Raw genomic sequence first — 19,006 nt, forward strand, 5'->3', positions numbered from 1 at the left:
ACTATCTTATTTCATTCTAAAAAGAAACGATAGAGATTTTACCAGAATAATTAATTTTTCATGACTTCACGTCGGTTTTTCTTTTCTGGATACATATGTATGTACTTGAATGTCTAAAGTCCAAGCAACACGAAAGTAAAGCAGCCAAGTAAACTGTATTTATCGTGCAGTTTTCCCTCGACGTTGGCTGAATCAAATATTAACAGGGTTTAGTCCAAGTGGTATGTCTCTCGAGATTTTTTCCGTGTTTCATCTTGTCTAATACGGGTACGTCCGTCGCCTGCTTTATTATGTACACTCGGCGGCTTATGCGTTTTAAAATAGCCGTCTGCTCATTTTTAATGCGGTACGCACGAGTTTGTTTAACGGTTTAAATATTTAGAAGCAATTTTATAGTATAACCCGTCATAAGGATTATTCCACATAATATTCATCTTTTCCTTATTAAGAATATTGAAATATTAATCGGCGTAATGAGCCTCCACCGACATTGAAAACAAATTAAAAGGGTCGACCCATCGAATTCTATTGGATCAGAAAAAAAGTCAATTGAATTATTTAGTGAGCCATGAAAAAATTATTTTGTTTTAAAGTAAAGAATATTATTCAATTATTCCTAACTTTTGGATCCTAATATCATTATATATAAAACTAGCAAACCCGACGAACTCCGTTTCGTCACCAGATGGTTTCGCGAGAAAGATGAAGAATTTTTTTGTGTTTTATATTTGAAAAGGAAAAATTTGATTTTATTACACAACAGTAATAAATGAATTATTTCGATTACAAAAATGAAGTGTTTTTAGTTGAACTTCTCTAAGTAAATGAAAGTGAATCCGCAAATTATCCGTTTCATTGAAGTGCACTTTAGTAAACCACATTTTTTGTTTTTTGGTCTGATGTTAACACAAACAAAGCGAATGGTTTTCCAACTCGTGAACAGGCAACGTATAACTGCCCATGTGAAAAACAATGATTTTCGAAATAATCTATCTGAAATTTATCCCGCAAACACTAAGCGATTGACCTTGCGACTTGTTAATTGTCATTGCAAACGCAAGGCGAACTGGAAATTGTAATTGTTTGAAGTCAAATGGAAGACCAGTCGGAATCATTGGTATGTCACCAAATCGCCAGCAATTTTTGATTGAATGGTGAAATTCAGTGCGTGTACATCATTATTCTTTGCGGCAAGAATTGCTCGTTGACTTAACCAAACATAATTCTGATAATTCTCACTAATGTAATTACTCGAATTTTTAATTACGGTGCCTGAAGTTCCAGCAATTTGCATTAAGGCACGATGTCATGCACCACTAATGCACCATTCTTAGCTATAAACCTTGCGGATCCCGAACCCTTACCAACGAATGCAAAATTGTCGAAATCGGTTCGTGCGTTCTGGAGTTAAATAGTCAGGAAGGAGAACCCGATTTATTTTTATATATATGTAGATATCATTGTATCAAAAATAACAACACTAATACTCTCTAGTATGAGAATGAGTACTATGGTATTATACGTTTTTGACTTAACAAACAACAACAGAAATAACGATAAGAGTAACTATTATTAAAAAACGCAATTAAATACTGACTGTCATGTGTAAAAAAATGTCTAGACCTCTAGATGGTCAATGGATTTCTTTTTTATCCTAACACAAAATAATCAGTGCACATTTGCATTTTTTTAAATAATTGCTATCTTTGTTTATTTCTGTTGTTGTTATTCGTGCTATCAAAAAAATATATATTACCACAGTACAGAACCTCGTATCATGGAGTAATATAGTTCTTATTTTTAATATAAATAGGGCAACTAGAAGTAAAGGTTTTATTTATAATAAATAGATTATATAATCACACATTAGTATTTTTATTATTTATATCTATCTTTGAAACTAGTATTTTTAATATTTATAGTATATTATCTCTATAGTTTTATTAAGTTAATAAGGCTGCTGAATATAAACTATTTTTATGTCTATCAGACAAGTAAATGTTTTGCTATTTTTAGTGAAGAGATATTATTCAAACTAATTTTAATAATGTAAATAATTACATAATAAGTATGTAAACAATTTAAACAAAACACGCCTGACCAGATACTAGTTTATAAACAAGAGAATTTCACAATGAATATTATGCGTGAACTGGCGAATAAAACCATTTAGCGTTTTTTTAATGGCAAATTAAATGTCGATTAACATAATTTTCAGTTCGTTATTATGAATACGCTTGACAAAATGTTTACAAGAAACTTTATAGGTCTACCTCATAAAGTAACGCTTTTGTTGACATATGCAATCTTGGAATTTTATTTTTTCTAATTATTTTAGTTCCACATTGTTTGTTCAGTTGATTGCGAATATGATGCAAACTGTTGGTTTAGATTCTAGTAAGAGACTTTTAAAATATGGTAAACTAATTAATTAGTAATGCTCATTAGGAAACAAAAATTCTTTTACCATGTTAATATTTAATTGTATCTAGGTTGAGGACGATTCATGATTTATGTCATAAATTTGATCAATTTGTGGACAGACGTTACTAGAACTTTATCTCCAGCAACACTTGGTTTATAAGAAATTGATTGATTTTGTACGAGACGAGACATTCTATTAGATCTATTTATTGACCATGATGTATTAAGATAGATGATTGCTCAATGCCATCAAACCAGTGAACATCAGTACTTTTGTAATAAATTATAAGGTTACCGCAATTAGAACAGAATTAATTAATTTACCAGCTTGAATTAATAATGACTATTAATTGTAAACATAGTAACAACATTTTAATTATTAATTTATACTATATCCAAGAAGTTGATCTTCAAAACTGATCCTAAAATATACATTTTATCGCAATTTATTTCGACGGTTAGAATTTATTATCCCATACTGTATATTAACAGATTCCCATCAATAGTTTACATAATTTCGTTTGATGTATATTATTTTAAGTAGTTAATTGGTTTAAACGTTTATATAAATAAAACACCAGATAAAAATAAAATTTATACAAAATTATAGACATATTGTATGTTTATTTTAATCCACATATGTAGGTATATGAATCATCCAAAATGTAAATTTGACATACGACAAGCATAAATCTCAATATATGTAACTTATATATGTAATAAAATACGTGACACGAAACACATAAAATATATGCGCCTTTATAAATTCATACTTACATATACACCGTGAATGAGAATAAGATAAAGGTTTAAATGCGTGGGTTTTGGTGGAAAATTTAATTATGCTCATTAGGTTTTCAATGAATAAAATTATAACATAGCAAATGAAATTCATTATCATCAAATTTACTATATTCATCACATCTCAACTACAATCAACGTATTTAAATTTCATAATGTAACTGATATTTTTAACTTTTAAGGTCATTTTTTATTATAAAGGATGGTCGAATGATTGGTATTAAAAGTGTTCTCAAAGAAACATTTAAGAGAAATTTTGTATAATGTTATTAGAATATGAATGTATTTATAAGTTTACTCTTATTATTAGAAATATATTGACAACCTTTTCCAATATAGCAACAATCACAATCATTACAATCCACTTTGGAATCTCTATGTTCACGAGTTTTGGATTTCAACTCATATTCTATACATATATCTATGTATAAATATACGGATTTGTTAAACTACACTATGTATGTGGTATAAATCAAATATTTACCACCGAATTTTGGTCAAGCATTTCCACATTATAGAATGTGTCACAAATGAGTTTTAGTTTTTGATCCCGCCGTGCTTTGGAGCAGATCGAATTGCTGCTGCATGGGCAGTTTATGCGTATAAACAGAATTTAATTAAACTTGACACAAAAAGGGATCTTTGTAAATTTTGCACTGTACACTGGCCATGTTTACCACAATCTACGCTGATTCTCCTTCACATAGTTTTGCTTTTATTAACTTTAAACCTATTGAAGGTTTTCACTTCAACGTATCATGTTATATATTTAGAAAATACTTATTTGCAGGAAGTTTAGATGTAAAGGTTCGATGAATTTTAAATAGTAGACATACATGTTATATTTTATTTTTTTCTCAAAATGCAAGGATTTTTTAAAATTAATTGCTTTTTGGGTGTAAAATAAAATAAAATAAATTTGTAATTCCTCTGAGTTAACAAAACAATCACAGAATATCAATGAGTATTTTAGCACATGACCCAATTTTACGACTATTGGCATTTTAAATTAATTTGGTCATAAAACATCGACGTTTCAAATTAGGTATTAGCTCTTATACGATTAATCTTTTCTCTGCGAATAAATCTAATTAAGAGTGAGTGCTGAAACACTTTTAATCAAAACCACATATTTAAAATAAATTCTCAGAGCATATGTAAACAAAACTTAGGCGAGATAAAAAAAAATTTATAAGGTAAGTTAGCTTGAGATAGATCGAGATAGATCTCACTTTCTGTATATACTAGTTTTTAAACAGACTCTAATACGACAATTAAAAATCTATTGAAAAGTTTTGTCTAAATTTTGTTTAATAAGTCATGCATACGTTTCGAGTTCACATTTGACCCTTCTTCGGTGCACAGACGTAAAAGATACTAACAATCTTAAAAACCCGAAATAATGAAAAAAGACGCGTATAAAATCATTCGTACAAAAAAAATGATTTAAAAAGTACTGATAGTTGTAGTATTAAGTGCAAATTAGATAGGAACGATATATTTATCCTTAAAGCGTTAATCACGTGATCGATTTTTTAAGGATTTTAGGACCCCCCCCTTTGGTGATATGTGGTATCCTCTGACAATGCCGCATAATTTTATGTCAAAACGTGTGAATAATAAATATGCTTAGATATCTATATCTTCCCTTTTTTTACTTGATTATCAAGCTCGCCAAGATTTTACATATATAAACGAGTGTTCATGAAATTCATATCAATGATGAACAGAATGTGATATGGTAATGAGTCGAGTACTATAATTATCAAACATGAAATTTGAAAAATATCACATCAATTATAAGTAATGTTCAGACATAATAATCTGGTTCATTGGTATGTTTTTCGGTATTTAAAAATACATCAAATCAAGAAACCCTAAATTTTTGCAATCCTACCTCAAACATGTATTTCGTAATTTCATCATTTTATTAACCGATTTTATATTATCAATCATTTGTAGTAACTAAATCACTTTAACTAAAAGTTAAAATCAGTTCAGTTGATATGAAAGTGCAACTTGCCTAAAGGCAATTATCGAACTCTAATTTGCATGTGATATATCATTTGAAAGGGCTCGAAATGTACAATACAAATTTAGTATTTGTTGCTAATTTGCATCAACGTGTAAGATAATTCTCTCGAAATTCATATTGACTGAAAGTGCAACTTGCCGATATGCAAATCTTGAACACTATTTCCTTGTAATATATCAAAAGAAAGACGAAGAGGAGAATACTAATTTAGTACTGGTGCCACATATCAATTTAGGTCAATTGATGATATGTAAGAACAAATCCATTGTCCTTTATGGTGTCATCTTAATCACAATCTATCTTACCAATTAAATTCCTTAACTATCATATCCAACTATGTATTCCCCCTTGGCACAATCGATTATATTAATATTATTGCAAGGAATATTCACTCACTGTTCCGTGTCCGGCGGAGATTGTGATCTAAGTGCCGCATACAATGTTATGACAATCCCAGGAGCCGTCCAGCCCAAGGGTATCAGATAGTGTAATAATTTACGCTCGCTGGCGAACGCCGACACCAGGACGGTATGGAGATACAGGCCTTCCATAGCCATCCAGGAATAGTTCGTCAGGAGGAAGTAGTGGAGGATCACGTGCAAAACTCGACAGCCAATCTGAGGAAGAAAACAGAGATTGATTTGGAAACATTCTAATAAGTTATAAGTTTACATATTTCTGAAATTTAAGAGCATTCAAAATTAAATGTTTAATAAAATTCATTGTTATGGATAAAAATTGACATTGTTGAACAGCAATCAGAACATGTTCTTGTTCTATAGCTATTTGTATAAGTATTTAACCCAAGTAGTGAGTATAAAAAATTGGCTTGGTAGATTACCCTCCATTGAGGATCACTAATTTCTAGAATGATATAATTCAATCCAAGTTTTTTTTTCGTACCTAAATATATAAAATTATTTATAAGCATTCCTCATTGCACATTAATAATATAAATTTCCAAGCAATATTAAATACTAGAAGCCATGAAATATAAATTATTTGATAGATTGCTCTACTCTAAATATTATAATGTCTTTGTTTATATATAAATCAGTTTTTGCTGTTTGCCTGATTTATTTTTTATCAATGAATTTGACCATAAAATAAATTTTAAAATGTTTATTATTGACCTTTGATTTGATTTATCAGATACAGTTAAGGATTTTTGGGAATATAGAAAATTCTTTTTACCATTTATAAATAGTTCTTCAATTCCTTGTACTGAAAAATTCGATAATAATCTCCAAAGAATTGAAAGAAGTACCTTATAAACTCATAATTTTTAAAATGAAACTGTAAATGAAAACACTTTTTTACAATCTATTTTTAAGTAGGACCTATTTTTTCATGTCGCGTTGATATTTAAAGATCATTTTAAAAATAACAAATCTGTTTAAAAATATTTTTTTATTCTTATTCGAAACACTCAGTGTAATAAGACATAAACAGTTAAAATATCACAGCTTATATCCTAATGCTAACTATGTATAAAATAAACTTACATTTGTCCAATCAAATTACAAATTTAGGGTCTAATTCTTGGATAAAAAACAAATGTTGTGGTAGTACTATGTTAGGGGTCTATGTTCATATGAGTTGGTAGTAACGAACTTTCAAAAAGCTATGGATTTGCTGTGCAATCAAGTGTTGCATACATAATAGATTATTTGATAAGCTAATTTAGTCTAGGTAACAATCAATTTTTTGATTTTATATAAAGATCTGTAAATTTCATTCGATTTTGAAAAATTATCATTGTACCGTACCATATTATCATGAAGATTACTTTTCATTTTTTTTGGACAAATTTTACAAAAATTCAACGTATGTCATATTCAAATTCAAATTTTCAATTCAAATATAGTAGTTTATATTATATATTATATATATATATATATATATATATATATATATATATATATATATATATATATATATATATATATTATTCTTAAAAAAAAGTTGGTGTTTTACACGCGCTAGAAGAAATTGTACTAGTGCATCCTTCGTAGAATTTTCCTACTTTCATATTTCCGTCGAACTCGTTACGTATCCAAATAGAAGAAAAATATTGCAGAAGTAAAAGATAACATCAAAAGAAAATTTTAGTTAAAGAGCACATGGAGGTAAAATTGCATTATAACTATCAGCAATGCAGCGCGAATATGAAAATTCAAAATCTTATTTTCTTATGTAATCATTGCAAGATTCAACATCGCAACAACTTTGCGATGGCGAATAAAATAAATAATAAACAAACATTAGGAGATATGAAAGCAACATCGCCACGTTATGATCTTTGCGTTTGGACATTTTTCTAAGTTTCCGGAAATTAATTCTGTATCCAGGTAAGTTTAAGAGAACCCTTTTGAAAGAAATGAAACCAACAAACCATCGGAATTTCCTTTGAAAATCTATAAATTTAAGAAGTAAATGGATTCATAATATTTCTTAATAGGCAACCTAAAGCGTATATAACAAAAAAATCACTAAATTAAATTTTAATGAAATATATATTTATTACATAGTCCTTAATTGACAATAAATATTTCACTATTTATGTACGAAAATAATTCAAAAATTCGATAAATATCCATTATTCTAATAAAATACATACATTTCCCAAAGAAGTAATATAAATTATCATCAATTGCAGAATCTATATGTCTTGCCATCATAATAAATGTTTGAATAAATAGTGTCATATCATTTGTAGATTTAATTTAGACGATATTGGTAATAACGTTATAGCAATAAATAAAAATTGACTACTCAATGGTGAAATGATAATAATTATCTTCATTAAAAAAAATATTTCTAATTATTGATTAGAATCAATTTAGCAATGGACAAATATAAACGTTAGTAAATTGTATTAAGTCTTGAAAACATTCTGCATGTTCATTATGAAAAACTACTGTTTATGAAATGCGTCTAAATTCAAGAGAAGTAACATGAATTATTATCATTTTGTGAAAACAACAACTTTCTCTATTTGTTTTGCAATCATAAGAAATACAAAGCTTTGCTATTCGTTGATAAAGTGAAGTAGTAATCAGAAACAGCCGTAGGCAACCAAAACAAAAAACATATGTATTTAATATTTTATTAAATAAAATGTAAATAAAAAAAATTAAAAAGAAAAGGAGTACAGACGATTTTAAGGTACATGATAATGCTACATTTTTCAGAATAGAATTATGCTGGTAAATACAATATATTGGTTCCCTGTGAAATTAAACAACTAGCTTATTATAGGTGAAATCAATGTATTTTTCTCATCTCTTGTTGATCTCGTGTTACGTTATTCGCCTCGATATCAGAAATATTGCCACATAGTCCATGGTAACTTTATTAGATAATTTAGTTTAAAATGTACCAAGGAAGCTTAATGTATAAAAAATAATATTTTTGCAAAAAATCATATATAACTGACATTGACCTATATTAAATTTATTTTTCTCGACAAGCCGTATCAGTTTTATATGTCTGGCAAATTTTTTTGAACAAAGTTTTCAGGTTTTGTTCCTATTAGGCAAAGCTTTCAAAACATACTGCCGTGGCTATTGACGTGACTTTGCACCAAATGGCAGGTATATATGTATAACATGGCTAATGTGGAACTTCTTAGCTTCCGACACATTGGACTGACATGACGGTTAACGTGTTAAAGAATAATCAAATCAAATATATATTATAATTTAGATTAATTATTATTTAGGTGACTTACCCCGTTGTCGATGATAACCTGAGGATCTGCGACGACGGTTCTGTACCAGAGTAGCCAAAGGGCGTTATTCAAGCCGAAAGAGGCGAATAAATTCATGTGCATCGTGATTCTGGCGCAGCGCAGCGATCTGAAAACAATTCAGTAATGCGATCAAATAAAACCCATGATAAAACGACGCATTTTGTGGAGCTCCTGCTCACTTGTTGAATGGAAATTCTAATATATTGGAATTCAGGCTTTCCAGCATATATACTGTCGGCTGTGCAAAATAGCAGCTCTCAAATAGTTTGTATGCAAACTCCCAAATAAATAATATAAACTTTTCTAAACCAAATTGTTTTTGTCTTCCCTATGTTTTAAATAGTTGTATTTGTCAAAAATTGAATTTGAATAATTTATGTTCAGCATGTTCAAGAATATCTGGCAAAAATCGCACAAAAACTAAATTGCATAAAAAAGGATCGCACAACAACAGGTTTGACTGAGCATATAAACATACATGAAAACTGGTGAAAAGTTTGTTGAGTTCAGAAAGTTTTCAGAACACCCATATATATATATATATATATATATATATATATATATTTATATATAGCCAATGTATTCTGAGTAGATAGATATTAATTTAGAAATATGAACAAACAACACTCTTTTTTGCACTATTTATTAAATAATAAATTTACAAACGTTTCGAGACTAGGTTTGTCTCATCATCAGTGTGTTATAATTTGAAATCTAAAACATGAAAATCTAAATTACCATTATGTAATAATTGGAAGCATATACCTAATGTCCCTGATTTTTGTTACCTATAAGTAAGTCATTAAGTAAAGGTACTGATGTAGAATAAAAACATGTTACCACAAAAGCATGTTATTAGTTCTGTTTAGAACTAGTTAGAAAATTAGTCTTCCTTTCTTGCTGAAAATGCTTCAGACATTCCCAAAATGCTCGTAGAACCATCTTCCTAAAATACATTATTTCACATACACTTTATATTTGTAATGTCTGAGAAGTAATAATAGTTTGCATAAAAATAAGTTCATCATATGTACAAATTGGAAATCCTTATTAAAGATACCTGCTGAATGTAAACTGGTGTCAGGAAACAATATGTTGCAGCACTTTCATAATGCTAATTTATTTTTCCATATTTTAGATTTTAAATTATAACACACTGATGATGAGACAAACCTAGTCTCGAAACGTTTGTAAAATTATTATTTAATAAATGGTGCAAAAAAGCGTTGTTTGTTCATATTTCTAAATTATATATATATATATATATATATATATATTATGTATTTTATTTATTTATATCCCTTGCATATCTTTTACATATATATCCAAACATAGTTTTAGGGATGCATATGGGATGCAAATAAATCTGTATTTAAATTGAATGTATTATTTATATAGTAATCAATTTTAAATTTGCGATTGACCTTATATAATTTGATTGACCTGTTTTAATTAAATTGTGATATTTTTTAAATATAACACTAGTAAGAGCAAAAGAAACAAAACAAGCTTTGTCGTGTAAACAAGTTTTGTTGTGTTCAATTTTATAGTTAGCTTTTATCCTAAAAATATTGCTTTATTTAAGTTGTAATGATTTTTTTGTTTTGAAATAATCATAGGTAATGTTGTTTAAAACCTATTATAAACGGTATTAGATATTTGTCAATGAGTACTCAGACCAGAACATAAAGCCTAACTTTTTTCTTCACAGTTGATTTTGTAATAACAAAATTTATTAGTAATTTATGATATCAAATGATTGTAATGAAATATCAATATCTATATAATATAAATTTTCACAATTTTAAACAGTTTTAATGAAATACAACAAATATATCTATTTTTCTATTAAATAAGAGCTTTTTTAGTATTTAAGTAAGAGCTAGTGAGTCAATAATGATAATAATAATAATATTTGAAGAAAAGTTCCACATTGCAAAATGTGCAATTTTTTAAAAAATGATATTGTTTTAAAATATTTATTACCCCAAACATGAGCTTAACTTTGCACGTTTTTAATTAAAAATGAACAAAGAAAAAAGGCAAGAACTACCATCATATATCTTTGTTGTGAATTTTATAGCTACATGAATCATTTCGCGGTCGTGTTACCTTTGACGTGAAACTATAAAAATCTATTTTCCAAAAGCATCTGAACAAGACAAAAGAGCAGCTGTCGTTTGAAATAAACTATTTAATAATAGAAAATACTCTAAATGTATATATATTCCTCATTCAACATTAGTGCCATTGATTGGAACAAGTATCAATAGCTCTGAAATAACTTTGAATTAATTCGGCAGCAACAAATGCTTTTGAAAATATATGTTCTGACATAAAATATCATATTTCAAACAACTTTTGCTGTAGATTAGAATCTGCAGATAGCCGTAGAGAAAAATCCGATTGCAATGCAGCTTATAGGTAAATCACATTATAAAAGTAATATAAAGTTTTCATGTGTTTGGGTATGAAAAAGTATTTTTCATTAAATTTTCAATATTGCTTTCTGTACTCGATATAGATTGCAAAATCAAATAAATATCTAACTGTATTGGATATGGTAAAACCCATGTGGAACGAACCTATATAAACGTTATGGGGCACTGGGATTGTAAATTTAATATTATTTAATGAATAGTGCAAAAAAGAATGCACTATTTATACTGTCATATTAAAATATATGTATATAAATATTTTAATTTTTTATATACATATGCTATAGAACAATATGTACGTTTTTTACAACAGTGACATTTAAAAAAGAGAATAGGTACATGGAAATTGTAAAAGGCGAACATATTGAAAATGACGTGCAGTGTAGGTAGAAGGATAATTACACGATAAATTATTCAGAATTGTAACAAGTATTCTATGGAAACTGTGTTAAATTACGTGGCGGAAGTAATAACTGTCAGAATTGTGACGATCAATGTGTACTAGACGCTCACCTAGGCTTTGACGATGAATATGAGGTAGTGTCACATCAAATGCAAGCGGATAGCACGGTGTTGAATGGATTACGAATATTAAATTAGAATTTTATAATTATTTTATAAAATATGTTTGTATAAAACCTAGTTATTACACATCGAATTAATTAATAATCCAACGCAAAATTCATTGAAAGCTTTGGATTACCAATTTCATTCATACTTTCATCAATCAGCGTTTATCAAAGATTTTATATTCCATTGAAATAACATAAATTTAATAACATAGATTTTTCGTAGTGCATTTTTTATGCATTTTCAAAATATAGATCATTCATAATTAATTATTTAGAAATAATAAATAACTATCATTTGTCAAATATTTAATTAATATGATCAGAACCTTATAGCCAGCTTTATTTATTTAAAACTGTTCTGAGCGAACACTAAAGAGGGCGTCCATTTAATCACGTGGGGTTTTTAGTGGGAGAGAGGGTTTAACAAAAAATTACGCAACATGATGTGGGGGAGGAAGGTGTATAGTAAGTTATCATTTTACCTGAATTTAAAAAAAAATCCAATTTTTTTTTAAAAATATAAAAAAAATTACCATTTTTGCTCGCAACTAAAAATGCATGTGATGTCTGGTGGGGGAAGGGACGTAATTTTAAATATCACCAAAGAAAAAGGAGGGTCCAAAAATTCTTAAAAAATCGATCACGTAGTTATTGAATGTCCCCAAAGTCTCTAGAAACGTCTAAAATTTGGAAGGCGTTGAAGCTTAATAAATTCTTTCAAAAATCTTCAGGCTTTTCCTGTTAGGTTTTATAAAATTTGAAACGATTTTAATTTTCTTCAATATACGCTTCTTACATTCATTAACATTCAATTATATGCCGTTTAGATAACATAAATTATGTTTAATGTAAACAAAATTAATGTATATAATTAATATAAACTTATTTAATATGAAATTGCTATTCGATTTAACCCGTAACAATTGAAAAAATTGCTTACCGAAGTTGACTCTATTAACAATTGTAGTCATGCTAAATAATAAAATGCCAATATCTATATTAGAAAGTATCAATAACAACACTTTTAAGACAAAATCAATATAATTTATTATTATTATTATTTTTTATTGTTTTTATCTATATCTATTTACCACGATAATCGCTACAACATCAGAAAAAGATTCACATTAGCGATGGTAACTTTATTAGATAATTTAGTTAAAAATGTATCAAGGAAATTTAGCGTATCTTGCTAATAAAGTACCATATATTAAAAATCTTATGTGCTAACATTTCTGGAAAAACATTGTTTTTAATTTTACATATATATGTCTGACTCATGTAGAACTTCATGTAGAACTTCTTAGCGTCAGACACATATGACTGACATAGGGACTAACGTGTTGAGTATATACTCTATTATCTGCCTACTGCGCATAATTTATACAAAATAATACAAAATATGGCAATCCATATAAACAAAGTTAAATAGGAAAATTCATATTTACAATTACATTTACTTGCAAAACTCTTCAGCACATTCGCTAGAACACAAGTCAGTTGCGTGCAGATACTTGTTAATATTTCAATATCACTAACAATAGTAGTTTTGATTTGTTTTAAAAATTATTCATTAAAAATCACATTAAATGCAAATATTAAAATAATAATTTGCAAACTTGCAGACTATAATAAGATTCATTTGTTTGTAAAATATAATAATAAAATTATTTATACTCCTTATTACGAAATTCTCCTAATTTGATAACAAGAGTTCGTAAACCTGTAGTAGCTATCTCTCTAATTGTGCTGCAATTAAAATTTAATCAAATTAACTTGTCGAAAATGTTTTCTTACAAGCATGGAACTTAAGGATGTAGTCTTTAAGTCGATCCTTGAAATCTCCAAAATCAAGTCTTGATTCTATATAATCTCTTCATAAATCCCTTGAGTCAAGCAAAGATTACATGTAAGCTTAATTCCGTAGATTCAGAAAGTCACGTGCGCCTAACATTTCATGTTAATTCGTGACGAACAAGTTTCATACGATGACGAATTAATAAATAAACAACGAGACGTATTTGTCATTTATGTACTTATTCAAATTGCTGGAATATATTAAATATTCATATATTCGAATTTGGTGTTTAATACTCTAAATTTAGCAATTTAATATATAAATGCTTATATCGACTATGCTCCTAAATATCTGATTTAATTAAATTTCTATACCACGTGGAATATTTGTAATTTATTTCACTTATTCCAATTGCAGGAATATATTAAAAATTTAAACATTCATACTGATTTTATTACAATGATATTCATTCATTTATTATAAAGCTTTTAATATAAAATATTTAAAACTACGCCATGCCAAACCATACCCTAAAATACTCATAGCTCTAATTGGAACTTCAATATTGTTATGTGGTTTTCATATAACGAAATACACGTTTCTGAACTTGAACTTAAAATATATAAAACTAATCAGCATTATATACAATGGTATTTTATTGAATTTTTACATAGTAATAAAGTATTCTCAGTTGGATATTGTGTATTACCAAAATATATTTGAAGTTCATTTAATTTACGTTACAGGATTTTCATAAAAATATACAATTATTGATGACGAGATAACACAAACTTCTAAAAAGTATTTTTGAACCCAATTTTTTCTCCTCACGGCTTGAAAATCTGTGTTCCATAAATCTAAACATAATAATAGCATGTTCATTTATAAAATATACTACGCAATTTTTCACATTAAGTAAACATAATAAAAAATACGCATATTATTTCCCTTATTTCCCCACATTTTAGATTTATGATGAAGCTCCCGTTTTCCATTCGAAACAGCAATCTTCCACGCATTTTCCATACATATCTCATTTTCACTGCAACGATAAAACAGGACTCTACTTATTAAGGATCATTTGCGTAACATTATTATTGCAACCCACATACAAAAAGTAGATTTATGCAAATTACGATAGCTATGCTGAAAATAATTAAAAGATACATCTGCTTTTGTGAAAGAAAAATATTATGCAAATTGCACGTTTGAAGTACAAACCACCAACCACCTGTTGTAATAATAAAAAGTGGCATCATGGAAATGTTTTTACACGATTTGTAACATTTGCATATTATGGAGAGTACAGGATTTTATAACTAAATAGCATTATAAAATGCTTCGTAACTTATTTTTAAAGTTACTGAAATGTTTAATGTTTTATTCTCAATTTTATAATATTTCTTGGAGATTTTACAGAAAAAATATATGTGGATATATGCACATTTTCATGGATAGTATACATACGTAACATGATACAGTTTTAATCCTTTCCATTTTACAGGTTATCACTAGATTATTATTTTTTATATATAGATGAATATGAGTACCTCAACAGCTATTTTCCTTGTTATACGATTTTATTTTGTAAAATACGACAAAGAAGTTAAAATACAATTTATCAATTAAAACTTTACATCCCGGACAATTTGCCACGACTGATTCACAGAAGGGTATCCCATTACAACTTTAAAGCACTACGTGCCCATTGTACCATGTTCGTTGTACATGAAAGTGCTTATTTTATTGCTTTTCTAAACAATAATCTGGAATTGATAACGTGATCAAAACTTTTAAATTGAGAGGAAAAAGAAATAGACATAAAAAGAAGTAAAAGCTAGAAGTTAGAAAAAATCATTTACAAAACTATCAAGCCTACACAGTCTACTTGCTACACAGACAGGCTTACCATGGATTTGATAACAAATTAAGTTATAAATTATGGCGAGGTATTTAACTTTTTCTGAATTAAGACATTGACTTAAAGTTTTTCCGATAATTAACTTCATAAGCTTCTTTCAAAAACAAAACTTTATATAACGACATTAACTTTTTGACAGGTCCCTTTTTAAAATCTGGACGCCCTGGTAGCGAAGAATCGAATTAGAAGAGATTATATTTTGACAATAAATTATGATATAAATTACTTAATTATATCTATTAAGACTGATAACAAATATGATATGAATAGTTTACCTATCCATGAGAAGTTACCTTTAAATTTTAAATGTGAATTAAAAAAATAATTAGGATGTTACATATGGTTTCTAAATAGTCATGAACTGTGTAGGATAAAATTTATTTAGTTATTAATATATATATGTGTGTAGTTTGGTATGCTATCATAATTACATAGTTACCGATTTCATAAAACTATGCAAAATATTCAATAATAATTCGAAACAGCTAATAAGTACCATCATAGGCTAAAATATTCCTGCGGTTTTGATACATCAGATAAATAATGTTTCATGGTTTCGTTGTCTTGAAGACGCCGATTTTCTTACACATTTATTTTAATCTCAATAATTGAATCACAGTCACGTTTCAAATCAGCTATAATAAACCCATCGTCTCATAGCAGAATTTGTGAAAAGTTATTAAACTTTGGAGACTCCGAAAAATAATCGGCGCTGCTTGGAGTATCTAAAGAAAAACTTATGAAAAATGCAAGTTTTGCAATCCTTTCCACGGTAAAATTTCATTTATAAATACCAAAATTCACAATTACAATAATAACATGATAAATAATTAAGCTTTTTTTATTTTATGTGATGACTTACTTAATACATTTATAAAACCATGTTTCTCTATTGCTAAATATTACATCTCGCTGTTGGTTTGTTTGATCTAATATTCAAGTTTTAGATGTACCTACATATGAGCCACTTAGTCAAAATATACGGTTTCATTTAAAATATAGAACTTGTATATAAATGTACCATACTTCGTTAGCCAAAGATTAATTTCAACCCCTGCGCAGTAATAATTATCCCAGTGATATTTTTAATGGAAGTAGATATATGAATCCTGTATAATTCTTGTAGTTCTATGAATATTCATAGAGCTTTGCTATCTAATAAGCAAATTTGAATAAATATAATAATTAAAATGTATATTAGGAATAACTGAATTTCATACAGATAGGTATAGTAAATTCCAACAAGACATAAATTAATTAAAATTTAAAAATCTAAATATCTAATAAAAAGTTTATGTATGATATTATGTACTCTATATATGGGCACTATTGAATTATTAATAATGACAAAGTTTCAAAGTTTATTAACTCAATATTACTCAAGATGGAAAACTTTTCAGTGGTACTGCCTACTTTAAAATTTTAACTACTTCTGGAACTAGGTTAGTGCTGTTATACTTCAAGTATTAATTAGAGACTGCTATTTACTCATTAAAAATAGGTAGAATAATATTGATGTTTTGGTATTAAACAAAATAATACTGAAGTTTAGTTTTTGTTAGTAATAAATATAATAAACTAATATACTATGCTCAAATATTGCTTTCAGCTCAATAAGTAAATCAATTATGTATTGGAAAACAATACATAGCTTGTACTAGATTTTATGTCCATTAAATATATGGTATAAACATTTATAAGTTATCTAATCGATGTACTTATGGCATTTTGTATAAAAAATAAAATGTTACATTTTCTACAATTTAAAATACAATGCAAATAACTAATTTTGCAAAAGAAGTAAAACAAGTGACATATTGTAAATAAATAAATTTAAATTATAATTTCCCAGTACAAATGAATCGTCACCAGGTGTGGGGCCAGTCGTGGCGCAATATTTGAATCTTGGGCCTTTATTACCAATAGTGTTCTCATCATTATTACTTTTATATTTACTATCAATACTCAAGTGTATTGTCAAACTAGCTGTAAGTGGAATTCTGTCTTAAGGCAATTAGGGCATCGTGCCTTAAGGCAAATTGCTGGAACTTCCCGTACCCAAAATTATTATTTTTTTTAAAAACGATTAACATTTTTGAAAAAAAAATTATTTGGAAAAAATTAGATTTTTGAAAAACTATAAATTTGATAAAAAATTACCATATTTTGAAAAAAAAAATTTTATTTGAAAAAAAAATTTTTTTTTTGAAAGAAAAAAATTTTTTTTGAAAACAAAAAATTTTTTTGAAAAGAAAAATGTTTTCTTCATTTTGACATATTTTGGAAATTCTGAACTTTTTTTCAATGCAATCGTACTGCTTGAACTGCATAGAGACGAAATGTCACAGCGCAAGTGGCGCGCCGCCGCCTAACGCATAAGCATTGGTACGGAACCCATAGGAATGTTAACAAAATGTATACTTATTGTTAAAATTTCTATAAAATATCTGATAATTTGATTTGCATATGTCTAATGATCATTTTTGACCGCCAAATGGCTCATTTTTTTACTTTTTTCGTTAGATCTCCGAAACCGCTAGACCTGCCTTCATGAAAATTGGAACAATTCTTCATCTTGTCAATACAAGTAAAATGTTTTTTGAATTATTCAAATCGGACGCTCCGTTCTCTTAAAAACGGATGTACCGTTTCTGGCACTTTTTGCCCCGTATCTTCGGAACGGCTAGACCTGCCTTCGCCAAAAACTAATCAGCACGTCTCCTTATCAATACGAATCGAATGTTTTTTGAATTATTCAAATCGGTTGATCCGTGTTCCCGAAATCGTCGACGAAAATTTGTATCCGCACATACATACACACACATACATACATACACACACACACACACACACATACATCCATTTTTTCTAAGGTATGCCAAAATGTTCAGAAACCTCTGAAACGTAAAGATATATAAAAATTTTCATTTTCGATTTTTTTGCGATTACTATAACTTACCCTACGGGAAGTTAAAAATGTTCTTATAGCGTACCGTACTATTTAAAAAAACGTTCTAAAATTCAACAAAATTATTAATGATCATCTTATGTAAGTAATGAAATATTCCATTACCATAATCAAATGTACGTGTAAATAAGTCAAACTTAGAAACTAGCAAAATACTCATCCATTGAATAACAATCTTATTTACTTCTCAACTTCTATCGAACGTAACAATAACAGACTTAATTTACGAAGTAAGTTTCGCTAACAAACCACCTTTTGCCATCACCGAGATTCCAGAATTGTAGAATGGAAAAGC

At 28.0% G+C, this 19,006-nt stretch overlaps 1 protein-coding gene across 1 annotated transcript in view; it reads right to left on the bottom strand.

The window, feature by feature from the left end:
• LOC113371693 (calcitonin gene-related peptide type 1 receptor-like) overlaps positions 1–19,006 on the bottom strand; it is a 196,694-nt gene that overhangs the window by 9,963 nt on the left and 167,725 nt on the right. Inside the window, exons 6-7 of the mRNA XM_026612345.1 lie at positions 8,994–9,120; positions 5,657–5,877 (exon numbers count right to left, since the gene is read on the bottom strand). Coding sequence (XP_026468130.1) covers positions 5,657–5,877; positions 8,994–9,120 — 348 coding nt within the window. The remainder of the gene's footprint in view (positions 1–5,656; positions 5,878–8,993; positions 9,121–19,006) is intronic.

The sequence above is a fragment of the Ctenocephalides felis genome, unplaced genomic scaffold (genome assembly GCF_003426905.1).
Source record: "Ctenocephalides felis isolate EL2017-DRISC unplaced genomic scaffold, ASM342690v1 CF-g0.4_SCAFFOLD_01492, whole genome shotgun sequence".
In the NCBI taxonomy this organism is placed as follows: Eukaryota; Metazoa; Arthropoda; class Insecta; order Siphonaptera; family Pulicidae; genus Ctenocephalides; species Ctenocephalides felis.